Source organism: Myodes glareolus, chromosome 6 (genome assembly GCF_982192425.1).
Source record: "Myodes glareolus chromosome 6, mMyoGla1.1, whole genome shotgun sequence".
Classification (NCBI taxonomy): Eukaryota; Metazoa; Chordata; class Mammalia; order Rodentia; family Cricetidae; genus Myodes; species Myodes glareolus.
In genome coordinates, this window is record NC_142031.1 from 19,264,826 (window position 1) to 19,291,647 (window position 26,822).

Genomic DNA, 26,822 nt, shown 5'->3' on the forward strand with positions numbered 1-26,822 from the left:
TTTTCTTCAAAAAATAGATCTCTTTATTTAAGGGTCTTGGTATTATACCAACAGATATTAAAGCATTCTTTAAATAGGATATAAAACACAGTGCAAAATCAGACAGAAATACAAATATGTAAGAAAGGTGTGTAGCCTCCGCGTGCTGATGCCACACACCATTGTGACCCAAGGCAATCACTTTGACCTCGACGACCTTGCTGTCCCCAGATGCCGTATGCACACACGGCTATTATGCAAGTTAAGCGCTGAGCACACATTCTGAACATCTACGTGAATCCTCATGCCCTTTCCGTGGGCTTCCCACAGGCTTTTTGTCAATGACCTAATGGCTGGAAGGAGCTGGAATTTAGGATGACTGAAAGGCCTAGGCTAGACCAGAGAGTAAGCTTAGGGAAATTGTTCTTCTAAACAATGAGGTGGAAGATTAGAAAGTGAGCACGTAAGATGCAGACAACACTGGACTGACGGTCACTTTGAAGGATTTCCGCCAATGCCTCCACGGAGCAGCTCAGCTGGGTCTCAGAAAGGACAGCGGCCTTGGTGGGGACATTTCCCGAGGCTGCTCCTGCGCTGTGACCCTCCTCGAGCATGCTCATTTGTTCTTCTTCTGGCCTCAGTGATGTGGCCAAGCTTCATTGCAGGGAAACCCCAGGGAGGTAGGTGGTGTGTGTGTGTGTGTGTGTGTGTGTGTGTGTGTGTGTGTGTGTATCCCTGTCCCAGAGGTGGTGGCAAAGGCCTCCTGTCAGTGCAATGAGATTGGGAACTCTTGGGACCACACGCATTACATCATTAGGACAGCTTTGCCAGGTAACTTCAAAAAGAGCCTCGCCACGTTGTACCTCAGGCCCTCTGTTTGAAACAAGACAGATAAAAAGACAGAGCGTAGAGAACCTTTTGTGAACCCCTCTCAACACACCTTCTATGTAAGGCCACTGTGTTTATATCGGCTCAGTGAGGCTACTGGCGTTGGAGGGAAAGAGCCTGGGCTCCTAGAGCAGGTGTTGGGAATGAGTCAGAGAAACCCTGGACCAGATGCCCTTAAGGATTGACTTCACATGTGTTCTGTAAAGCTATGGGTTTATGCCAGCCTCAAAGCCACACAGCATCATAGGTAACGTGGTTGTGGGGTCTTTTTGGCGTCATGCAGTAAAGTACTAGTTAAAGGGCACCCTCAAAAGGACAGTTACCTGTACCCAAAAGACACTGGTTTCTCAGACACTAAGACCTCATTATGACCACAAACAGTTAAAAACAAAACAAAACAAACAAACAAACAAAAAAAACTATCACAAGGCCACCCAAAGGGGACATCAGGTCAGGAATGCAGTTTCTGCCCTGTCCCAACAAATCTGGTCTCTGGAAGGTGGACTATGTCCAAGAAGGAAGTAAAGTTGGCTGGGCTCTGGTATCAGGAAGCCCATGACTAGAAGGTATGAAGGTGACAAGGAAGGATGGGGTGACCTAGAGGGTAGATATGTTGGAAGGTAGCTATTCTTTTTACTCTTGGCTTGGGACCTCTGGTGAGAGATGCCTGTGGTCTCCCGGGAGTCTGAACAGAGGGAGACTTCTAGTGCTTCTAGTGCACAGATGGTACAAGTGATACGGGTGGCCCCAGCTACACATACCTGAAAACTCTCGAATCCTCACCATACCCACATGACAGCGGCAGAAGAGGAAACCGAGGCACAGGGATTGAGAGTGGCTTGCTCAGGTTACTACTGGTAAATGGCAGAGCCGGGATTTGAACCGAGGTTTGTCCTGTGCAATGCTATACATGACTTATGATCTAGGGCATGTCTATCCTTGGGATCCACAACCACCTGGCTTTACCTGTTTCATTTCGTCCAAGGAAGATGTCCCACAAAGTCCGCCTACCCCAGGACATTGGGGACACTGGATGTCAACGAGTCTCTGACCACAGCTCCGTCCTTCTCACAGGCACCTACAGCCAGTGGGTCACAGGAAACGGTAACATCGTACAGCTCAATCCAAATAACAGAGCCTGTGGGTGATCCACAAAGAGTGACCAGGACCTTGACTATCTCAGGAAGGGACATGACTTGAGACCTGGAGGTGTCTCTGGTCCCTGGGAAGTACAATAGAGGTAGCAATACCAGACTGGATGGACCACCAGGGCCAGCTCACCTGGCCATATAACCTCCCAGCATCTCATCCCTGACCTCTGTCCTCTGCAGGTTTGAGGTATTCCAGCAGCTGGCGATGCTGCCCTTGGGTTCTGATTCCCAGTCATCCTCCTCTTCCTCCTCCTCCTCTTCCTCCCCCTCCTCTTCCTCGGGGCAGCTGCCCAAGGAGAAAGTCAGTGTCTGAAGAGAAACTGGGGGCTCCCCAAGAACCAGATCTCTCTTTGGGGATAAGGAATCCCAAGCGTTCCACCTGAAGAAGTCATTTTTTAGAAGCTCTTCCGCAGTGCCCAAGTCCTCAGAAAATGCCAGGCATGGAAGTGCCTCCTGGTGCCCATCCCCACCAGGCTCTTGGTCTGGCTCCTTCTTGTCCAAACAGCTGAAAGATCCAACTTCATCCTTAAGTGAGGAGTTCACCGTGCTGGACCAGCTTCTGTCTGAAGAGTCCCAGGTTGATGCGTCTTCGCTCCTCCCCGAGTCTACCCCAGACTCATCTGCCTCCGAGTGCCCCACAGTCTGGAGCTTCTCCCTCACAAAGAGGGGCCGTTCCAGGTAGGGTTGGAGGCTGTCACTGTCGTCTGTGTCCTCATCTTCATCCTCAATGCTGTCCTCTTCTGGTCCTTCCTGTAGTGTGCCTGGGTCTCTGACTCGAGGGATTGGTCTGATCTTTATGGTCAGTTCTCTCTGGGGACAGAGGACCAGGTCATCCAGGAACTCAGGTTCAGGGGGATGAAAGGCTGCTGGATATCTGTATTCAGTAAAGTCCTGATGTAGGAAGAGAAGGGGGAGAGAAGTGATTTGGGCTTCTTGAAACAGGACTGGCTGAATCTGGGGCCCCCTGGCAATAGTCCAGACGGGTTAAAGTGGAAGTCATTCCTTCAGGAGGCATGCGCAGTGGGGGAGGGAGCGCTGCCGTGAGGGGACCATTCTCTAGCAAAAGCTTTCATTGTTCTGAGGAGCCATGTACACATGTACACATGCCCCCCCCAGAGCTACCCCACTGATGGGGGGGGCACCTGGGCTATTATGGGAGATACAGGCAGTGTGGAAAATGCTATCAGCAGAAGTGTGATGGTGTGGGAGATCCTGCTGGTTGTCAAGAATAGGGAGCCTTGAGGTCAAAGCACTGAGCAGCAGAGGTCACTGCAGGTGACCTCTCCAGGCCTTTGAAACTACTCTCTGCTATGACACAGGGGCACAGTGACTCAGGGACATAGGGAGTTCTGCCCTCAAAGCTTGTCACTCCCTGAGGACTTAGCCCCACCTGGTCCACCTCTCCTCTGACCTCTCCAGGGCCTTCCCCCAGCTAGCTCCTGGATTCCAATAGAGGATCTAGCACTTCAATCTTGGCCTGGTGATGCTCAGCCTTGGTTAAGTTGTAAACTAAGAATTTAGAGTCTTATAAGATGCCCCCATCCATGCTTCCTCCAACCCCACATACTTCTGGCCCTCTCTCCTGGGTCTCAGGGCTAGGTGTTTCTCTTTGCACCTGACAAATCCCTGGCAGAGGTGACGTGACCCCCGTGGGAAGGGCCTTAAGCACGTCTCCCTGGTGGGCAGATTTGCTGTTGGATTATACCGCCAGAGGTGGGAATTTAGACACTGAGACAAGGCAGCCAATGTTTTGGTCTGGGCCAGTTTGATATTCTGTGTGAAGCATTGGAAACTCAGCCCCCCTGTTCAGATTCTCAACACCCCATTTCCATGCACCCCCTCCACGCCCTCTATACACCCCAGATGTGCCATACCAGTGCTTGAGGCCTCTTCACCCACTGAAACCAGGGGTCCCCTTCCAGTCTCTTCCAGATCACACCTGCTGCAGCAGCTGCTACCAGTAGAGGCAAGCCCAAGAACAGTATCAGGAGAGTCCAGATGGCCCCTAGGGAGGAGAGGACACAGAAACTGCAGACGGAACCAGGGTCCCAGTCCTTGGGCTGCCAGGTGCTTCCAGTGACCGTCCTACTCGCTCCTCAGGAGCATAAGCTCATTCTGGTGGAAGCCGAGGCTCAGAGAGGTCATGTAAACTACCCAAAGACACACAGTCAGTGTGGTAGAGCTATAATGTCCATAAATGAACACCTCTCAGTTTATACTTTCAATAACTTCTGAAGTCCCAGAGGGAAGCACAGCGGATTGGTATTTTGTCTGTGTTTTAACAAATAAAGCTTGCCTGAAGATCAGAGTGCAGAGATAAGGCACTAGGAGCCGGGCAGTGGCGGCACACACCTTTAATCTCAGGACTTGGGAGATGGACAGATCTTTGTTAGTTCAAGGCCACCCTGAGCTGAACGAGATTGAATCTGTCTAAAAGAGAAATGGAGCCCACACAAAAAAGACCCCAGCACTTGGGATCCCATGCCTTTAATCCCAGCACTAGGGAGATGGAGACAGGAGCAATATGACTGGGAGGAGAGAGGAATATAAGGCGGGAGGAGACAGGATCTCAGTGCAGTCTGAGGCAGTCAGTCTGAGGACAGGATCGCCTCTTTGGTCTGAGCATTGGTAGAGGTAAGAACTCTAGTGGCTGACCACTCCGCTTCTCTGATCCTTCAGCTTTCACGCCCTGGTAGCTGACTCCGAGTTTTTATTATTAATACCAATTAGAATCCGTGCTAACGTCCCCACGCTAGTGGCATTTTGCACTCACCTGGGTCCTCTAGAAAAATGCAGCTGGGTTCAGAGAAGGGGCTGTACTTCTCTGTGAGGGGATAGTAGGTCCTGGCGCTGAGGCAGTGACGTCCGTTAGCACCTTTCGGGAGAGGGATCTTCACAGGTTGGTCATATGAATTGGCAGGATACAGGGTCTGTTTGGAGAAGCAAGCAACGGTGAGCATGCACCAGCTGATGGGGCCATGTGGTGGGGTGGCTGGGTGAGACAGAGTGGGACTCAGGAACTTTCCTACGTTACAATGCAAGCACCGGGGCTGGAGAGATGGCTCAGTGGTTAAGAGGATTGGCTACTCTTCCAGAGATCCTGAGTTCGAGTCCCAACACCTACATAGTGGCTCACTACTGTCTAACTGTAGTTCCATGGGATCAGGACCCCTCTTCTGGTGTGCAAATGAGTATGTGGACAGAACACCCATACACATAAATAAATAAATAAATATTATTATTATTATTATTATTATTTGCAAACCGTGTGGATCAGGTAAACAAACGCTGTTGCTCCAAACCCATCTTTATTAACGCATACGTAGAAGGTTCCTACAGAGACATTAATGTAGTCTCAGTTTCTCCAGTCTCTCATTAGCCTGGACATCTCTCTCTCTAAGGCTACAAGGGGTCGCAACAATGTATTCATGTGGTCCAATATTTTTGTAAACTTTCCAAACAATGCTACGCTCCTGACATTAGGAAAGTGCTCAGCTCTCTTTCCAAACCCCTGTCCACTCTATGTCCCCTAACAGCAAAGGTATGGGATTTCCGGTAACCGAGTAAGGAGACTCCAAGTGGGCAAGTTTGTGGTTTCTATGCCTTTGCAGTTGCTTCTCTGTGTGAGCGAAGGCCGGAACTCCCTCTGGAAATGTCATTTCCAGGGATAGATACATCTTCAGCAGTGGCACCCACTTCCCACCACAGGTGACAGACAGGCCACGCTGCCCAGGGGGTCCTTTGCTGGAGCAGAAGCAAAGTGTCTAGGAGATGCTGGAAGCTGGTCTGGGATGTCTTCCTAACTGCTGAGGGTTCTCAAGTGTGAGCAGAGGATTTTGGTGCCCAATGAAACAAACATTCAGGCGTCAGAAAAACACTCAAATAAATAGGATTGCACTTCTAAGAATATCACGTTTTTTTGCAGAAAATCACACATGGTAAAATTTGTCAAATACACAGAAAATAATTCCAAACAAATCAGTCTCTGGTGGTATTTTGATGATTTGTGCACACCGTATCCGAGGCATCTTGTCCCCACAAAGGCTGATGGTTGCAGACAAAAGAGCATGCAGAATTGCCGCCAGCACCGCAAAGCAGCCTGGGAAAGACTGCTGGGGCAGACTTCTCCACAGACCCCACCGATGGCAATGGTGCAGCGCTCAGATTCAAAGGATTGGCTGGATTGCAGACCTGCAGGGCTCTGTAGAAGTAGCTGCACTTCCTATGAGTGCCGCTGGCATTGCTCTGGAGACGGCCTTCATTGCAGATGAATGGTCTGTGTTTTCCTATAGCTACTGATCACTTTAATGACTGCCTTAGGTAGGGTTCTATTGCTGTGAAGATACCATGACCACAGCAACTCTTACAAGGAAAACATTTAATTGGGGTGGCTCGCTTACAGTTTCAGAGGTTCAGTCTGTTATCACGGTGGGAAGCATAGAGACATGCAGGCAGACACGGTGCTGACTTTCTCTTGTGATCTGCAGGCCATGGGAAGGCAACTGAAACACTGGGTGGTGTCCTGAGCATAGGAAACCTCAGAGCCCACCCCCACAGTGACACACTTTCTCCAACAAGGCCATACCCACTCCAATAAAGCCACACCTCCTAACAGTGCCACTCCCTATGAAATTATGGGGGCTAATTACATTCAAACCACCACACTTCACTCCCTGGCCCCCATAAGCTTGTAACAATATCATAATGAAAATGCATTTAGTCTAACTTCAAAAGTCTCCGTAGTCTATCACAGTCTCAACAACATTTTAAAACCCAAAGTTCAAAGTCCCTTCTAGAGTCATGCAATATCTCAACTGTAATCACATATAAAAATCAAAATAAAAAAGCAAATTACATACTTCCAACATATAATGGCACGTTATCATTCCAAACACAGGGAGGGAGCATAGTAAGGAAATACTGGGCCAAAGCATGACTGAAAACCAGCTGGGCAAACTCCTAATTCTGCATTTCCACGTCTGATGTCAAATGCTCTTCAGATCTCCAACTCCTTTCAGCTTTGCTGACTGCAGCACACATCTCTCTCTTTGCCTGGTTCCACACCCCATTAGCAGCTCTCCTTGGCAGGTATCCCACGGCTCTGGCATCTCTAACATCTTGGGTTCTCCAAGGCAACTCAGGCTTCAACTTCACAGCTTCACAAAACAACCTCTCTGGGCCTCCCTCTGTTCAGAGACACCCCTGACATGTGCCTGGCTTCAGCAGCTTTCTTTAAGCTCAGAGGCAAATCTATTCCATCCTTAAATCTAAAGTCAGAACCATGTGGCCCAAGCTGCTGAATTCTGCCGCTTGCTGGAGCTGGAACATGGCCCCCTCATTCAATTACATCTTCACAGCTTTTTGTCCTTCACTTTTTGTCCTTGGCTGTCCTGAAACTGGATCTCTAGACCAGGCAGGTCTCTAACGCAGAGATCCTCCCTAAATAAATAAATCTTAAAAAAGAAAGTACAGCTCTGTGGACACTTTCTTCGTCCTTGTTTCTCCTCAGCTGAATTTCTTTGTACAGATCATTGGGGTTCAAAAGCAGTATGCCATTTGGGGTCACTCCCATGTAGCTCACCAAGGCCTGGAGGGACCCTCATCTCCACTTGGGATAAGGGACATTCAGTCACTGTAGGTTTAGAAGCTGCCCTAGCTGCCCAGTGCAGTTCAAGGCAGGGGCGGGTGGCTAGTGAGGATGGAGATATGACCTGAATACAAAATGCTTATCAAATTCCAAAGACAGAGGAGAAATAGAAGGCAAAACAGCGATCGTATTAATTCTGTGTTGGCAAGGCAATATGCTATGGGATAAAAGGCAGGCAGATCTCTGTGAGTTTGAGGCCAGCTTGGTCTTCATAGTGTGTTCCAGGACTATGTAGAGACCCTGTCTCAAAATAAAATAGTCAAGTCAGGCAAGGCTGTGAATGCCTATAATGCCAACACTTGGGAGGTGGAGGTAGGAGGACCAGGGATTCAAAGTCATTCTTGGCTACATAGAAAACTCAAGGCCAGCCTGGACTACAGCAGATCCTATCTCAAACACCTCCCCTCCCTTAAACCTTAAACCATCTATTTCCTTTAACTTAATGAGAGACATTTTAAATGACTTGGGGCCAGTGACATGACTTAGTAAAGTCACTTGCTGTCAAGCCTAATGACCGGAGCTTCACCCCGAAGAACCAGGAAGTGGAAGGAGGTTGACCTCTAACCTCCAGATACATGCTGTAGCATACATGCATGCCCTGCCCCCACAGAGTCACATGTACAAAATAACTATATGCAATAAAAATTGTTAGATGACATACATGGCTCATAGAATGTTCCTGCTGGACAATGCTAGTTAAGATGTTTATTTTTTATTGATCTACAAAAATTATGCATATTTAATCCCAAGTATGGTGGCATGTGTACCTGTAAGTTCAGTATTCATTCAGGAGGATAGAGTTTGGGCTAACCTGGACTACATAATGAGACCCAGATTTGAACAAACTGTATAAGTAGATGGGGTTTGGGCTGATGATTTACTACTCCTGAGATTCTGGAAGGCAGAAAGCATCTTACGTTCATATCCCTGGGATCACACATTGTTAGAAGAGTGAGTCAGAGTCAGGGTCATCGAGTCACAGTCATGCCAACCCTACCCCACCGCCCAATTTCATAAATGGGAGCCCGGCAACACGCATTTACTTCCTTACTGTCTACACATGGCTGCTTTTGAGTTACAGCCATGGAGCTCAGACTCAGAAGCCTCAGTGGTAAACATACTGATTCTCTGGCCCTGTTTTTCAAGACAGGGTTTGTGTAACAGTCCTGGCTGTACTGGAACTAGTTCTTATAGACTAGGCTGGTCTCGAACTCACAGAGATCTGCCTGTCTCTGCCTTCCGAGTGCTGGGATTAAAGGTGTGCGCCACCACTACCTGGCAGAAAAAGGTCTTATAATCTGTCACAAATGAATATTCAGGCCTGTTCCTGGTTTGTACTGGAAACAGATCTGCAGCTGGATGCTCAAAGAGCTAGTCACGGTCATCTCTGGGTGTTTTTTCTTTGCTTGCAGTTCATTTGTATTTTTCTGGGCTTTCTATAATGAATCTGGTGGCTTGGAGAATCAGTTTCCTGCAGCCAAACTTTTAATGGGGGCAGTGAAGAGTTGGGGAGAGACTCAGTCAATAAAGTACTTTCTGTGAAGGCGTGAGGACCCGAGCTTGATCCCTGGTACCACATATAACTCTGGGCACGGGGGCTGGAGAGATGGCTCAGCGGTTAAGGGCACTAAATGTTCTTCCAGAGTTCCTGAGTTCAATTCCCAGCAACCACATGGTGGCTCACAACCATCTATAAAGAGATCTGGTGTCCTCTTCTGACCTGCAGGCAGACATGCAGGAAAAAACACTGTATACACAATAAATAAGTCTAAGAACAAACAAACAAACAAACAAAAGCCAACTTGGCATGCCTATAATTACAGAGCCAGCGAGGCAGAGACAAGATCATCCCTGGGCTTGCTGGCCAGTTAACCTAGCTTAATCTGGAGTGTCTGGTTTACTGCGAGACACTGTCTCAGAAAAAATAAGGTGGATTATTATTCCTAACATTCAGATCTTTGTGAGTCTGTGGCCAGCCTGGTCTACATAACAAGTTCCAGTCCAGGCACGGCTACAAGGTGAGACCCTGTCTTAAGAAAAGGGGGGGGGTGCCTGATGAAGATGCCTTTGGGTTGCCATATGAACACACATACATATGGATATGCAATGCCATACTCAAGTGCACGCATCCTTGGGCTTGTGCACCAGTCCCTCAGAAGTAAGGCCCACAATTCAAGATGAGGTTGAAAACTACGTGCTGTGGGAACTCCTTCAGCCAATAGCCTTTAAGACACAGGCCCACTTTGGGCATGATCACATATACTATATATGCACAAGTAAAAGTGTGTGTGTGGTGGGGGGGGGACTCTTTTGGCTGCTGGGTTCAGTTCCAGTTTCCAGCTCATGCAGAGGACTGTTGATCATTGCTTTTTCTGTGAGTCTATCCCTAAATAAAGAAACCTTTATTATACTCCATTCAGGGCAAGTGTGTGACAGCTATGGTGAAGTGGAGGAATGTTCCATGAAGGGCAAAGTGCCCTGTGTCTGATCTCCAGTTGCACAGGCCATGGGTGTTGTACACCATCAAGGGCTGACTGGATGGGAACCTTGGAAGGCTTCTTCGAGGGAAGCGCAGGAAGCAGTGTGGGAAGTGGGGAGGAGACCCCATTTGGGTCAGGGTTTCCTACCTTGTTTCCCTCGCCCTCCTTCCAGAATTCCACGTCATACTTCAGGTCCAGAGAAGGCACACAAGGCGGCAGCTGGTAGGTGGCGTTGACCCATAGGATCTTCTCCATCCGGGTGAGCACAAGGGTGGGCGGGGCCAGCCCCACTGTCAGAAACAGAATAGGACCTGTCAAAAACCTACTCTCCTGTCTGTCTGCCCAGAGAGCAGTCACATGAACATTTTTTTCCCCCAAATATCTGCTAAGCTGCAAGCTCCTCACAGCCCTTTTACTTGCTCCTCACTGACCCTGGGAGGGAAGCGCCACAGCCCCACTGCGTGTGTGTTTGTGTATGTGTTTGTGTGAGTGAGCACACCTGTGAGTGCGGAGGCCAGAGGCTCACGTGTGTCTTCCTCTGTTGAACTCCACCTTACCGTTTGAGTCAGGGTCTCTCACTGAACCTGGGTCTCATTGAAGCATTTGACTGAGCTCTCTCCCAAGCCTTCACCAACTCCTTTCTTTCTTTCTTTCTTTCTTTCTTTCTTTCTTTCTTTCTTTCTTTCTTTCTTTCTCTTTTTTTTTTTTTTAAAAAGAGCAAGACCCTAGAAGCTATAACTTTTCAGAATACACTACTAGTAGTGGGTAGGTACTGGATGGGCGTCTGAATCCTTCTGACTTTAGACAAGTTTGGGTGAGGAAGGGTGGTCATGGGGGTGGGGGGCAATGGCAATGAACACCAAACGGTGACCTCACAAATCTTAGCTCTGTCTCTTGCTGTCCCAGAGAGATGGATTAGTCAAAGACGTCCAGAAAGCAACCCAGCACGCTGTGCCTAGACACGACGTTAGATGTCCCATAGGGATAACTCTTCAAGCAGCTGAAGAGTAAGATTCTCGAGATTCTTATATCTACAGCAACACGGCCATCTGGTCTTTTATGTATGAAATCAAAGAAAACGGTTGATGTCATTTCTGCTGACAATATGGAGGCTGGCAAAACTCCTTGGTTGCACTTGCGCGTACTTGGGACCCATGTGAAGAAAGAAGCCTTGGAAGCCAGCGCTCAAAGGTCTCTGGGAGTCAAGGAGAATTGTCTTAGACTGTCAACCTGAATGACATTTGTTTGCCTGACTGGATTTTAAAACTGCTTTGGATCAATGCCCCCATTTCCCTTGTTTCCTCCGTGTTTATTGGTGCTGCCTTCTCCTCCCACGTCTTTTATAGGGAACAGAGATCATAGACTTCACCCTTTCCATGTGGAGAGGACCTGTGCCCATAAGTTGTACTGAGTGGATGGCATTGGAGCCATCATTGGACACTCTGGCTCAGACACTACCTGGGAGATCTTGGAATCTGAGTTGATGTTGTAATGACAGGCAACTTTGGGGGACCTTGAGATGGGATGAATGAATTCTGCATTTGCAAAAGATGTGAATTTGGGGGTCAAGAGGAAAGCCTATGGCAGACCCCTCCAAAGATGTTCCACTCTGATCCCTGGGTGCGGCCAAGCTGCTGTGTTGTTGTTGAGTGGCAAAAGGAATTCCAGTTAAGGTGCAGAGCCTTAAAGTGGTGAGTTCATCACTGGGCCATGCAGAGAGGTCCAGAGCCTTTCTGCTGTGGGCAACAGAAAAGCCAGAGAAGAGGGGAAGGTGCTGAGATGCCAGCTATGACTGGGACACAGCTGTGCCATTTCCAGTTAGAAGGAGGGGGTGATGGGAGTGTAAGGAGAAATGCAAGCATCTTAGCAGCTTGGAGAGGCTCCTAGCTGGTAAACAGTGAGGGGTCAGGGACCTCAGCCTGGCAACTGGAATGAGCTCAGAAGTTCATTTTGCCCTGGGCTTCTAAGGTGAGACCCGGACAGAAGGCCAGTGAGAGGCAGAGGGGCCGTTGGACTCCCTGGATCTCCGGCCCAGAGAAGCCAGTCTGGCTTATTTGGCTTATTCCAGTCACTATCTGGAAAACAAAGGAAGGATTGTGCCTGATGAATTGTGACATTAGAGGTTGCCCTATGCCCTACATGCACATATGCATACATGTACACACACAAACACATATTCACACATATTAATACACACACATTTCTGCTCTTGATTAAAGTATTATGTTTGTGCAGCCCATTAAAAATGTAATGTATAATTAAGAAATATAGGTTAATAGAGACTCATCTGTGATAGTCAAGCTTTTAGTTATGTTAGTTAGGTTTTCTAGATATATAGAGATATATTTCAGTTAGATAGATAAGTTTCAAAGCTTTCAGAGACCTATGGAATATGACTTTTATAATGCTTTAAGAACTTAGGACTTTTCATGACAATGAGGCATATCTGCTCCTGGCAGCACCAATCTGCTTCAAGAGGAAGATGGGCATTGAAGAGGCTCTTTATAAAGTTTGTTAGCAACTTGGGCAAGAAACTGCTCTTGCCTAAACTGCTTGACTGAAGTTTAAGACCCATAGAAGATAGTCTTTTGGGGTTCCTGCTTCATGAAAGAGTTGGCCAGACATTCTGCAGGACAGAGAAGAAAGCAACTGATGGACATGACCATTGCAAGGCAGAACAGATCTTCAGATTTCCTATTTCATGGAAAAGTCTGCTGGATACTATGGGCCTGTGGGCTGAAGATGGATGCCCCAAAAGTATAGAAGAACTTTGGGTGACTGTCCAGGCAGCAGGATGTCTTTGTCAATTCTATAGTTTTGGAAGTTGCTTACAATGCACTTCCTGTTAACTTAGGTAAGATTATATCCTTCTGGAGTCTTTGATGGAGTTGAAAAATAGATAGTTATAATTATAGCTCTCCTTAGTTATGACAAAAGACAAAGTAGATGTAAATATTGTAACTGTAATTCTTGTTTGATACATGTTTTTGTTATATGTAATTTTACTATGTTAAAGTTAAAACCTTCCTTTTTATTTTAACGGAAAAGGGGAAATGATGTGAGAAGTTCTGTGTATGTGTTGCTTTTATTGATTAACGAATAAAGCTTTTTTGGCCAGTGGCTTAGCAGAAATAGAGCTAGGTGGGAAAACAAAACTGAATGTTGAGAGAAGGAAGGCGGAGTCAAAAAAACTGCCATGGAGCCGCCAGAGGGGAAAGATGCAAGCTGCCAGCTGGAACCTTGCCTCATGGTAAAATATAAAATAATAGAAATGAATTAACCAAAGTTATAAGACATAGCTAGCAATATGCTTAAGCTATTGGCTAAACAGTATTGCAAATAATATAGTTTCTGAGTGACAATTTTGGGTCTAAGCAGCCGAGAATGAACAAGCAGCCTCCCCCAACACGTGTGTGCATGTGGCAGAGGCCAGAAGATGGCGTCAAATCCCCTAGAACCGGAGTTATAGTCTCTTATGAGCTGCCTGCTGTAGGTACTGGGAACCAAACTCTGTTCTCTGCAAGAGCAGCGAGTGTTTCTTCAGTCTTGGGACTCACCTTGAAAAAAGTACTCCAGGTACGGGGACACCGCCCGTGGGGACCTGCCACGTGCAGATGCCGCCTGCACTTGTCCCCTGAACTTTCTGTACAGATCCTGTTTCTTCAGGCACATCAGGGGACACACCAGAGCCTTGGTACCTGTGCACTGCTCCACTTTTCGCCAAGGCTCGGAGCTGGGGTAGCTGAGGGGAAACAGAAGAGGGTGGGCCGTGGACTCACCTCTGGGTTAGAGGACCTACCCAATATATATCCCACCCTTCAGCCGGATGCCACTTGTGCATCTGCCTGTCCATCTGCTCAGCTGGGCAGACAAGTGTGGCTGGGAATCCCGTCTCTGCCTTCGCTATCTCTGTGTTCTTCCACAGGGTGTTGTCTCCCTCAGTTCCAGTTTTCCGTTTGCAGGGCCGCCTCACAAGATGATGGTGGAATTGCTAACATGAAAATCAGTGAATACTCTCTGTGTGCTATTTGCTCGGGCATGTAGGTCACCGGCTGTAGGTCAGGGGCCATGTTGGGTGCTGAGTGAATGTCAGAGGGCTTCATATGACTGCCACATCTTCAGAACACGGAGATCAAAAGGTGATTTATGCCCAGGCGTTATCCCAGGTGCCAATGACTCAGCAAAGCGTGGCAGATGAGGTTCTGCCCTAGGAAGGTTCTCAGAGCTGATGGGAGGGAGCAGGGAACAATCATCACACCCACAAGGAAAATCCAGGAGCTAGTGGTTGCAGTGATAAAATGCTAAAATCAGAGCGACTGCTTCCAAAGGGCTGCTGAGAAGAGGCCGGGGAGATGGTGCTGCCCAGTGAGGAGGAAGAAGAAACCAGGCGACAGAGTGAGAGAGCGAGAGGCGGAGCAAAGGCCTGAGATGCTGTGCTGGGTGGGTAGCCCTTGCCAACTCTACAAGGTAGGATCATCCAGGAAGAGGGAACTTGAATTGAGAGAGATGCCTCCATCAGAGTGGCCTGTAGGCAAGTCCGTGGGCATTTTCTTGACCAGTGATTGACATAGGAGTTCAAAGCCTACTGTGGGCAGTGCTGCTTTTGAGCGGGTGGTCCTGGGCTGTATAAGAAAGCAGACAGAGCAAACCACGAGGAGCAAGCCAGTAAGTAGCACTCCTCCATGGTCTTTGCTTCGGTTCCTGCCTCCAGGGTTCTGTCCTGCTTTGAGTTCCCGCCCCAACTTCCCTCAGTGATCAACTGTGATCTGGACAAGGAAGCCAAATAAATCCTCTCCTTCTCAAGTTGCTTTTGGCCATGGTGTTCATTGCAGCAATGGAAAGCACACAGGGACATGTGGGAAGGAGTTTGGCATACCCAGAGAAATGCAAGGCTAAAGCCCAGTGGGGGAGGCCCAGGTGGATAGGAAATAAGGGAGACAGCGAGGTGGCAGGTTGGTGCCTTGCAGGTTAGGAGTATGAATATATCTCTATCTCTTTATCTATCTATCTACCTATCTGTCTATCTATTATCTATCTATCTATCTATCTATGCGACAGGAAGTCACTGGCTGCTTACATAAGGTCTGCTATGGTTTGAAGGCCTGTGTTCCTCCAAATGAACGTTGGAGTTCACACCCCAAAGTGATGCCTTCTGGGTATTAAATCATGAGGACAATATGGCTAGTAAGGACGACCGTCTAAAATGGCTTCAGACAGCTTCCTAGACACCCTGCCTCTTTTACATGAGGACACAGGGTTGGCATCTCTGCCGTATAAGGAAGGATGCAGGAGAAGGCATGATCTCAGAAGTGTCCCTCTCCTGATGGCAGATCCACTAGTGACTTGACCTTAGACTTCTCAGCCTCCAGAAATATGAGAAATAGTTACTGTCTTGAACTTACACAGACTAAGGTACTTTGGTAGAGCACAGTGCACGGCTGAAGTGGTCTAACTTATATTTTTAAAAGGCCACCGTTGGAGCTGGCAAGGCAGTCCTGCAGGTAAAAGTGTTTGCCCTGCAGCACTGCCCCCCTCCCCCAAGTTTGATTCCTAGAACTCAGGTAAAGATGGAAGTAGAGACCGGGTGTGGTGGTGCATGCCCTTGATCCCAGCACACAGACACACAGGCCGTGAGTTCAAGGTTAACCTGGTCCACATAGAGAGTTTCAAGCAAGCAAGAGTTAAATAGTGAGACCTTCTCTCAAAAATAAACAAATTTTAATAAGTAAAACAAAAACCAGTGCACACATGTACCAGCATGCGTGCGAACGCGTACCCGCACTCACACATGATTCCAAGAAAACTGACTCCACAGAGGTGTCCTCTGACCCCTACACATGCACTGTGACATGCACACATGTGCATATGCACGTAACAGTCATACATTAAAACGCCTTCTCAAAGAGGCCTCAGAGCAGAGTCGGGGGCTGCAGCCGTGGCAGAGCAGGTGACAGAGAAGGCGAGAAGAGGTCTATCCAGGATGTGCTTTGGGAGGCACAGCCAGTCAAATGTGCTCAGAGCTTGTGTGTGGAGTGAGAGGGGTGGGAAGTGAAGCATGTTCCTGGGTTTGAGGAATGAGTCATGGGAGAATGGAGAAGCTGAGTTAGGATGCTGGAGGACAGAGACATCAACTGGGGACCAGATGTTCAAGACCTGAACCTATGGGGGACATTTCTCCAACTACCACAGAGGGTGATTCTGGTGAGGTCCCAGACAGAAAGGACACTGTTACGTTACTGTCACCTAGAGGAAAGGTAGATCTATCTGTCTGTCTATCTATCTATCTATCTATCTATCTATCTATCTATCTATCTATCTATCTATCTATTTATCTGTGTAGCTAAGACTTTGGCTGAATTGTGTTCTAGTGTTTTGCAAAAAATAAACATTAAAAGACCTGAACTTGAATATTTAGCTGAAGAAATTTCTAAGCGAAGTGTTGAGAGTGTGGCCCGATTTTAGCTTACTATAAAATGTGAGAGGCTGTTCAGGTATGAAGGAACCAGAGCCTGAAGATTTGGAAAAGTCTCAAGTCTCAGCCTATGCATACAGCAAAACAAATCAAGAGTTGGGTGTGTTCACCTGTAATCCCAGCAATTCGGAAGTCAGAACAGAGGGTTGGGAGTTCAAGGCCATCCTCCACTACTTAGTGAGTTCAAGGCTAGCCTGGGCTCCGTGAAATCCTGTTTCAGCACCCACATGGCAGCTCATAACCATCTGCAACTCCAGTTCCAGGGGATACAATGTCATTCTCTGGCCTCCGAGGACACTGCACTCAAGTTCTTACATACACGCAGTCAAAACACCTACACAAGAAATCTTTTTTAAAAAGAATTCATGGGTGTAATTAATGGATGTGATAAGCTCCCTCGGCAGAAACCAGAAGTAGAGGTGGGATTTACTCTAGCAGAGCCACTGCCAGCATTGACTGAAGGGGACAGAGACAGGAGAAAATGGAGTAAGCTGACCAGAGGGGACAAAAGAGTTATTTGTAATGTTAACTCACATTATGGTTTGGGACAAGGGAAGATGGGGCATGAAGATGATATAGGGATTCACAGTGGGGTGAAGGCAAGGGTGTCTTCCCAACTGCTGGGATGTGGTTCTCTCAGGGATTGGGCTGTTGGGCTGCTTTACAGGGAAAAGGGAAGAGTACTCCAGGCTGCTGGGTTCAAAATTCCCAGTTGCCACTCTAGTGATCCCAGGGCCAGAACTCTGAGCTAAAAAGGATAGTTTCTGGGGTCTTAAGGGAACCAGACACGGTGGAGCGCACCTGTAATCACAACACATAGGAGGCAGAAGGAGTCCCAGGTTAGCCTGGGCTACATCGCGAATTCTAAATCAGTCAGGGCTACCTAGGAAGATCCTGTCTAAAATTACTAACAAAGCTGAGCATGGTGGTAGATGCCTGTAATTCTAGTATTTAAGAGGTAGAACAAGTTTGAGGCCACCCTGAGCTACCTAGTAAAACCTTGTCTCAAGAATCAAACAAATGGTGTGGATGAGAGACACGGCTCAGCAGTTCCAAGAGGACCTGAGTTCAGCTAACAGCTCCCCTATCAGACAGCTCACAATCATTTGTGACTCCATCTTCAGAGTATCCAATGCCCTCTTCTGACCTCTGTGAGTACCTGCGCCCACATGTACGTATGCGCGCGCGCGCGCGCACACACACACACACACACACACACACACACACACACACTTCTTTTCTTGGTTTGATTTTTTGAGATAGAGTCTCACTACATAGTCCTGGTTGTCTTGGAGCCAACTGTGTAGACCAAGCTGGCCTTAAACTCACAGTGATCCACCTGCCTCTGCCTCCTGAATGCTGGGATTAAAGGCATGTGTCACCACACCCAGCAATAAATCTTTTTTAAAACAATCAAAGAAAAAAAGAAACCTTACCAGAGGTTGCCTCACCGGGTATGACCGGAGTCACCCTCCTGACCCCACCACCCCGCCCCAACTGCCATACCTACCTCACACCAGCTCCACCCCTTCACTTTAGAAGCAAGTGACTGCATTTGGTTTCTGAGGTCCACTGGTGGGGTCATTTTGCCTCAGTGTGAGTCACATTCCAGGTCACACCCACACCTGACTGAGATACCGTGTAGACAGAACTTTGGACTGTCAGAGAGAAGTGAGACCTCTGGGGCTCTTGAGACACAAAGGAGTGTATCTCGGATCCAAGGAGAACGTGAGTTTGGGGAGTACTGACGAGAGTACGCAACAGCCGTAGCAAATGGACACACATCCCCAACTGGGAACAACCCAAAAATCCGCCAAGGGGAAATGGAGAAACAAGAACAAGTACAGCCGAGACTGAAAAACTACTCCGCGGTAAAAGAGAAACGAAGGATGCATGTAACCATGTGGGAGAATTCCAGAAAGGCCGTAAGAAAAGCCAGTCAGGCGCAAAAGGGGACACACCGCACAAACCCATTTTCTGTTTGGGGAACGGGATGAGACGCTGTAGTTCAGCATGGTCTGGAGTTCACCTCACACTCAGAACAGTTCTGCGTCAGCCTCCTTAGTACTGGGATTACTGCCTGTGACACCATACCTGGCCACGAATCCATTGATCCCTTGGGAACACATAAGGTTAACCTACTGTGTCAGAGGCAGATAGGTAGCTAGCTCTGCAGACCTGGGGGTGGGGTCTGAAATGCCAAATGGCCTGAGAGAATCTCTGCAACTAGTGGAAATGTTTCATTCCTTCGCTGCAGGGTGGTTACACGCATGCACCCATGTCCTACTAGCATGCAAATTCTAACTCAAAAGTGCTGATGTAAACAGAAGACATGAACTCAACAATAAAAATAGCACTAACAGTTACAATTATGTCAGATGGAGCTTCAGGAGAACTACAACCAAGATGGCTCAGCTGGCGAAGGGCTTGCTGTACACACCCGGGGACCCCAGCTCAATCCCTAACCACATGGAGAGAGAGAACCGACCCCATGAAAAAGTCCTCTGGCCTCTACCCACAGCCGCACACACATCATGTACACCCCAACACGTACATACACCTAATTGATGTAAACCTTCACTTTTTATTTAAGAGAAACAGGGAATGTTGTAAAAGTAAATCTATTGGCCTGGCCTACAGATTTTACCCTGTCCCTTTAAGAGACAAGCCTCACCCACCCCAATCTCCCCCTTCCTGCTGATGATGCAAGGGGAGCTGTCCTTCTGGAGAGGAAGCTTCTGCCTCTCTCCCTTCTCCCCCCCACCCCCCACCCCCGCTTCCCTTCCTTGTTTCTTTCTTCTCTTTCTCCCTCTCTTCTTCTACCCCCACTAAATAAATTCTATACCCAAGCTCTCTCTGCATGGCATATTTGTCTGTCTCCCACCCGGCTTTGGGTCACCTGCCAACGGCCCTCATGGGACCAGACTCAGGTCAGCTGCTTCATGAATGTTAATGCTAATAAATAAACGTTTAAAATGGCGAATAAAGCCGGGCAGTGGTGGTGCATGCCTTTAATCCCAGCACTCGGGAGGCAGAGGCAGGTGAATCTCTGTGAGTTCGAGGCCAGCCTGGTCTACAAGAGCTAGTTTCAGGACAGGCTCCAAAGCTACAGAGAAACCCTGTCTCAAAAAAAAAAAAAACAAACAAAAAACCCCAAAACAAACAAACAAACAGATAGATAAATAAATAAATAAATGGTGAATAAACTAGAGTATGAAAACACACAAAATTAAAAACAATCAATAACAAAATCTATATCATTTGGAGAACAGCATACAGACAAAATATATATGCATAAATAAACAAATAGAATAGTCTAGAAGAAGACGCCTAAGGTAGCAAAAGACCATCAAACATGGAAATAATAGGAGTCCCTGAAGAAGAAAAATTAAAACAAGAGAAAAGAATATGAATGACTAAAAACAAATTTGCTGAAATAAAAAAAAAGACTTGAAACCAGATATTATTAGAGACTTTGATCAACTAAAGATGTCAGCTCAGAACCAGCGGCAGACATAGCACGGTTCTACAAAATTAGCAGATTCTAGGGCGGTGGTTTTCAACCTGTGAGTCTAAGACCATTGAAAACACAGACATTTACATTATGACTCATAACAGTAGCAAAATTACAGTTAGGGAGTAGCAACAAAAATAATTTTAGGTTGGGGTCACCACTACATGAGGAGCTGTATGAAAGGGTCGCAGCATTAGGAAGGCTGAGAACCACTGGTCTAAGTACAGGAGGCTGAACTACAGACTTCAGGATAAAGAAAACTGAGTAATGAGTATTTAAGGTTCTCTGAAAGCTTCCTCTCTCGTGACCATGATAACTAAGACTGTAGAAGAAAAGAAAGAAATGTGGTCAACAGGAGAAGTTAAGCAAAAACCCACAAAGAACCAAATCTAGGTGGAAAGTGTCAGGGTGAATGGATGCATCATCAGTCCTGTGAATGGGTGTGGGGAAATCCCCACTGCCTGTACCATAGTGTTTATCTCATGGAAACATCCCGCTCTACTGCGCGTTTTTACCTGTGGACTATTATGAAGACGATTTCTTCCTAAGTTGTACTGTCTAATTGATAATAATAATATTAGTTTAAATAGAGCTTTGGTGATTGAAAATAAATATAAGGCAGTGTCATGAAGCTAGGGCATATGAGTTTCACCTAAGGCACTGCATAGATCACAGTCAGGCTAATGATGAAGGAAAACAGCTGAGTCCCAGGAGCCAGGCTGGCTCAAAGTCTTTTAATCTCACTGTTGGAAGATGTGTTCACAGGTTTCATCACAGTGCATCACAGCTGAAACAAAACCTTAGAATGACCTCAGGTTAGATTAAGATGTTTTGATAACAGCTTTGAGGTCAGGGAACAAAAAACAAAGCAGCCCAATTATTACTAGCTGATGTACTTTCCTTTGGAGGGCTGATTGGTGATCAAAAATGATGATTAATTCTTTGTACCTATTTTTGCCCTCAATCTCCTGATATAAAAGATCCGTTGATGATTGGGTATGCACCCTGAAGATTTAAAGTAGGGCTGACTGATTGTTTTGCACGTATGAAAGTTTAAGTTTATGATTTCTTATAAGATTACCTTTCAAGGTAAATAATAAAATGATTGCTTCTTTCTTTGTAACCACAGAAACTCAGCCTGCCAGCAAAAGAACTAGCTGAGAAAAATACCTTGCTTGCTTACACTCTGTTGATCTATAACAAGTTGCTTGGGTATAAATGGATGAGGGTTCTTGGGGATAATTTGTTTTTCATCTGTAATATGTAATATGTTTAATCATGTAAGGGAAACGAAAAACATGTTTCTTACTTATATTCACTGAAATTCACTAGAAAAACAGAAATAGGATGTAACTGCATTATAAATTCTGTACTGCCTGAAAGAGTTTGTGGGGGTATACAGCTGCAGAGGAAAAATAAAGAATCGGAATATAGAAGAAGAATAAAGAAGGAAACCATCAAGCGTGTGTGGGCATCTTTTCCCTTGCCCCATCAGATAAAATGGTCATAGTAAGCTGACTCCGTGGATTCCCTTTGAGCCCTGAGCTGCTGGAGCTGGTCCCCCAGGCAGCAAAAGAAGATGTAACCTTTCAGGTCCTACTCTCGTTACCATGCCTCCTCCACCATCCTGGACTTCTCCTCAGGAACCCTAAGCTGAAAAAAACTCTTTCTTCCCTACGTTGCCTTGGCCGTGGTGTTTAACACGGCAACAGAAACCTGACTAAAACAAACCCCACGTGCTTCCGTCCCCTGGTGTCTCAACCCTCACAGCTCCACCCAAGCTGGACTCCACCCCATCTCCAACAAGCCTATCAATGATCTCCCCTACCTTCTCTGACCTCCTGCAAGAGCCCCTCTCTAAGAACCTGCTACGTGCCATCTCCCGGAGACCCAGAGAACTTCTGAATGCTGACACCTGGAGTGCAGAGAGTCCAGGGAAGCCCCTCCATCCCTCACCCACTCTTCCATCTCCCCACCCATCAGCGTGGAGGTGCCCCTATACCCTTGGTAGGTCACGAAATAGGTCACGTTCGGGGGGTTACCAAGCCCTGGAAGCCATGTCAGGTACACAGTGAAGTTCTCGGAGAGCAGCGTCACGTTTCTGGGTGGGGCTAGACGGGACCTTCCTGTGGGAGAGAAAGAGGTCAGGAAGCCCGGAGCTCTTGGCTAAGCTGGGCATGTACGACAGGAGTTCAGTCCTGCCACCTGTAAGGGCCAGCATCTGCCAAATGCTGCATTATAACCCTTCCTCTTCCCCAGTCCTCAGTGTCCCCTCTGTCAAGAGATCTGACTGTGTACTCTGGCACCCAAGGGTGGGTTCCACTTAGTTGCTACAGGGCAGGAGCCAAAGAATGGCCTCATACCCCTCCTGGATTCTGCAAGATTCTTGCAGTAAGCATTGTTTTTGATGTTATCTTTTTAAAACTTTTAATTTGTTATTAGTATATGTGTATATGCATGTACGTGTGTTTGTGCATATGTGGCATGTATGTGTGAGTATGGGTGTGTGCATGCCATGTCACATGTGTTGAGGTCAGAGGACAAATTTGGGGAGTTGGTTCTCCCCTCCTACCATGGGTCTTGAGGACTAAACTCAGGGCATCATGCTTAGACGCTACTACCCACCAAACCGTCTCTGTTGTGTTCTCTCCGAGGTCCCAGTGCCTGTCTGGAATGGCTCCTGAGACACAGTCCACGTACGATACACGTGTGCTGGGTGAATGGATATTACTATAATCTTAAAAGGCCCCTCATGGATCTGCCTGCTGAGGAACAGGATGGATACAGTGAAGCTTGCTGCCTCGGTGGTAGGAGAACAGAGCTGTCATCCCAAGGGACCCAGCCAGAGCTGACCCCACTCAAACCTTTCCACCCTACCACCGCACCCCCCATGGTTTGCTTATTTAAACGGACCATTCGGGTATTTGCCCACGAACGCCAGGTGGTCCCCAGACCTTATCCAGTTCCCTTATACAATCTATAACCCGCTTCCCTTTCTGCATGGTCTGTGGTACTCCTGCTTCAGACAGAGGGGACAACCCTCCCGCCTCACCGCACCCTCCCGGCTCAGGAACCCTGGTCTTGTTTCCACCTGCAGATAAATGGATTTGCACTTTTCATTGAAGAATTAGTCTTGTCTCTCCCTAGGGCACCACAGAGAACACAGGGCCAGTGCTCAGTGCCAAGGAGATGGTCAGGTGGGTCTAAAGTGGGCACCACAGGAGATTTGCCAGGATCAACAGATTTCTTCTGTGAGGGGCACCTGGTTGTTCCCGGATAACTGGGTCCTAGGCACTCTGCCAGGTACAAGAAGTGCCCTGCGTGATCTAGTTTCAACAAGAAATGCTTCCCAGAGGCTCATATTTTCAGTGTTTGACCCCCAGCTCAGTGCCATTTTGAAAGCCGTGGCGCCTGTAGGAGGTGGAAGCTGCCTGGTGGAATATGGCGGCGAGGGGGGGGGGGCAGGGGAAGGTGGCCCTCTGAGCAATACACCCAGCCCTCATTCCAGTCCGTTCTTTCTGGTTTTGGTCCAGTCCACAGGAACAACCCTCACCGCAAGCTCTGCCTGCCACAGATTAGAGCCGCTCTGCCATGTCTTCCTCGTCACGATGGCTGTAGGCCCTCTGAAACCCTGAGTCCCAACAATCCGTCCCCCTTTTAAGTGGCTTCTTTTATCAGGTGTTTGGTCACAACCATGGATAGGAACCAATTCGCCGACAAAGCCACATTGGAAACAACGTCGCCAGCTCCCTTGCAGTGTCTAAGGATGGGGTGGCGACACTCCCTGCTCCCTCCTGCTGGAATCCCCACTTCAGCTCATCTGTGTCCTCTTCCTTCCGTCCACCCTCCGCACACACACAAGGGCTAAAATGGAAACTACACCATGTCTGCCTTCTGTTTAACCCTTCCAAGGTTTCTATCTATCCTACTGCAAGCAAACGCCAAGGCCTTTACTGGAACTGCCAACGGGTCCCCCAGTATGACCTCTCCTTGTTTCCCCCTCTTCTTCCAGGAGCAGGCTGGCTTGCTCCCTGCTCTGAGTCTTTGCACATGGTGTTCCCAACATGTGGACACCCCCTTGGCTTCTATCACATTCCTTTGATAACACTGTGACGTGTTCCCAGGCCACCTTTTATTGACCTCTCTCTACCTCCTCTTTCACAGGTAAGTAGCTGTGCTAATTACTGTCAGCTGATTGCTCCCTGTCAGGGCTTCCTGCCCTTGCCCTGCCTAGAATAAAGTCCATATTCCTCATGTGGTGTCCGAGGACTTATCCGGGTGGCCCGGCTATCCGGCTGAAGTCTCACAAAGCTGCAGGTTTCATGGTTTAGATGTCTTTGACCCTTGGTGTCTTGGGTTACCTGGAGCTCACCACCTACTCTCTGAAAGATTCTATTCCAATGTCACTCCCCCCAGGTAGCCTGCCTGGCCATCTCTAAGAGGAGACAGGTCTGTGATGACCACAGAGCAACAACAGCCCCTTTCGTATTAGGTTGTCGCTTCCGGTTAGTGGAGCCGAGCTGAGCACTCTGTGAGTGGTTCAGGAGCTTCGCAGCACAGGCGGGGAAACCAAGGCCCTCTTGATACTCCAGGGTAGATCAAGCCAACTCTCAGCTCCGGGCTCTGGGCTCACTTCCTCCTCCAGTGTACCCTGGGCTCAGTCGCATTCTTTCTCTTGGTCACTTTTAATGTTTATTGTGTGTGTGCGCGTGCGCACGTGAGTGTGTGTGTCTCCTTCTGTATCCCAGGGTCGATCAAATCTGTGGCGATCTTGCCGCAGCACCTAGAGTGCTAGGATTGCAAGCATGCGCAATCACACCTGTTGATCACATTAACCCAGGCTTCCTTGGTGTGACAGGGAGCAAACTCTATCTCCTGCCCTGGGGAGCTCATGGTCCCAGGGAGAATTCCAGCAGGTGAGTCACCACGGAGACCCACACAAGGTAATCCCAGCTCAGCCCCAAGCCTCAGTTGCCTCCTCACCTCAGATATTGCAGACCCGGATGTGGGTGCCTATTTCTATCCTGTCCAATGCCCTGAAGTCGGATCGCTGAGACAGCTAGTGTCATTAACCCATGCTGGCATCTAGCAGGAGACCAGTCTGTGCATAGATCCCTTAGTTTTAAGCCATTCATGAGCAGGACAGCAGCCCAGAAGTTTGAACTTGGCCACATAGGAAAAGTCCCAGCTTTGAGCCCACCACTCAGGGTAAGCGTCATTCACACCCTTCACAGAAGAGGCACTGGGCTCAGAGAGAAAGTCTGCCTTGGGGATAGTTGTGAGGGGGCTCAGGGCATGGATAGCACTGATCATGGGCGCACCCAAGTCTCAGGCTAGTTTGACTCCCTTCAATTCACTCCTCAGTCCTGTGTGTTCCCGCTCTGGGGTACATCTAAGGCAACCTCTTAAGTGCTCTGAGACTCAATCAACTTTCCCCACCTGAAAATGATGACTATCACTGCAAACCTTCATGAGAACACCGTGCCCAGCATAAAGAAGCAACCAAAAATCATATGGACTGTTAGAATTGTTTGCTTAGTCTAAGAACCCTTTCAGCCCTTTCTATTGCGAGTCTAAGACTCTGAGGTACACACATGGCTACCTAGAGGGGTTCCGCCTGGGGAGATCAGTGGATAGTTGGGGTTCTGTGCTTGGGTCCTGGCCCGGGTATTTTGTGCGCTGCCATCTTATTTACCAGCAGAGAGATCGACAAAGGAAAAGCCCTGTAAAGAGTCTCATGACAGGAACCAGACCATCCACAGCAGGGTCCCCGGAGGCCTGGGTGGGGCGTTTGATCCGCACTCAGGGGAAGGTGAGGGCAGCTCCTGCAGGCCCTGTTTATAAGGGTTAATCAGGTACGCACTCTGGGATTCGGTGAACAAATCTAGTAAACGTTTTCAGATATCTCCCGCCTTGGCCTCTCGAAACCCAGCTCCCTTCTTCCCGGAAAGGGCGCTCAAGTTCAGGATTGTTTCATTTTGGGACCAAGCAAACCGGCGGCGGGAACATAAGGTCCCTGAGGTCCCGGGGTGGCCCAGCACCCACATCTCAGCTCGGGACCTCGGGTGGGGGGCCCGTTCTTACCTGGGACGCTCTGCAGCAGGCAGAAGAACAGGGGCGCCCACCGGTTGACCCGCCACATCTCGGTCGCGGGGGTCCCGCGGCCCGCTGCCCGCAGCCCGCGGCCCGCCGCCGGCCACCAGGCCCAGGGCCGCAGGTGACTAGGGCGGCAGCCCTGGGAGGCGGAGCCTCGGGCGGTGCCTGTGGCGGGGACGCACCTGGGGCCGCCCCGCCTCGCGCGACTGATGTCCTCGCCCGTGAGTGGGGGCGGGAGTATTAGTTCATTTTCTGTAAATCAGACAAGAAATCCAGTTCTGGGGTGGGGTTTCGAGGTGGACTAAGTAATCAGCACCCTGAACAGAGTTGGAGGTCACCGGCGCGTCTCCTTTCCTGCACGCGGAGCCGGGGAAGGCACCCAGCGCGTCCTGCTTTTCTTCCCGAGTTTCTGCAATCGAGGCCGGCGTGTTATTGGCATACTTCGCTCTAGGGACTTTAAAGAGGCTGTCCTTCCAAATTGGGACACAAGTCACAACGCAGGCTGTTCAGTCACTCACCAGAAAGGACGTCGCTAAAAGCTTTGTTTTCTATCCTAGAACAGGGGACACTCCATCCCATGACACAAACTGTTCTA

The 26,822-nt window shown here is 48.4% G+C and overlaps 1 protein-coding gene across 3 annotated transcripts; it reads right to left on the reverse strand.

Annotated features, from left to right (window-relative positions):
* Positions 1-26,365, reverse strand: Ifnlr1 (interferon lambda receptor 1). 3 transcript variants are annotated; one of them, XM_048443212.3, is made up of 7 exons: positions 26,216-26,365; positions 22,134-22,257; positions 13,703-13,887; positions 10,293-10,435; positions 4,792-4,948; positions 3,893-4,023; positions 1-2,909 (listed from the first exon to the last, which is right to left on the reverse strand). In XM_048443212.3, the coding sequence occupies exons 1-7, from the start codon at positions 26,271-26,273 to the stop codon at positions 2,145-2,147; spliced, it is 1,563 nt and encodes a 520-aa protein (XP_048299169.3). In that variant the 5' UTR covers positions 26,274-26,365; the 3' UTR covers positions 1-2,144. The 3 variants fall into 3 exon arrangements, with proteins under 3 accessions (XP_048299169.3, XP_085546624.2, XP_087763147.1); XM_085690498.2 differs by lacking the exon at positions 13,703-13,887 and having other exon boundaries at positions 22,174-22,257; XM_087907021.1 differs by lacking the exons at positions 22,134-22,257; positions 26,216-26,365 and adding an exon at positions 16,728-18,081.
* Between the last annotated feature and the right edge of the window lie 457 nt (positions 26,366-26,822).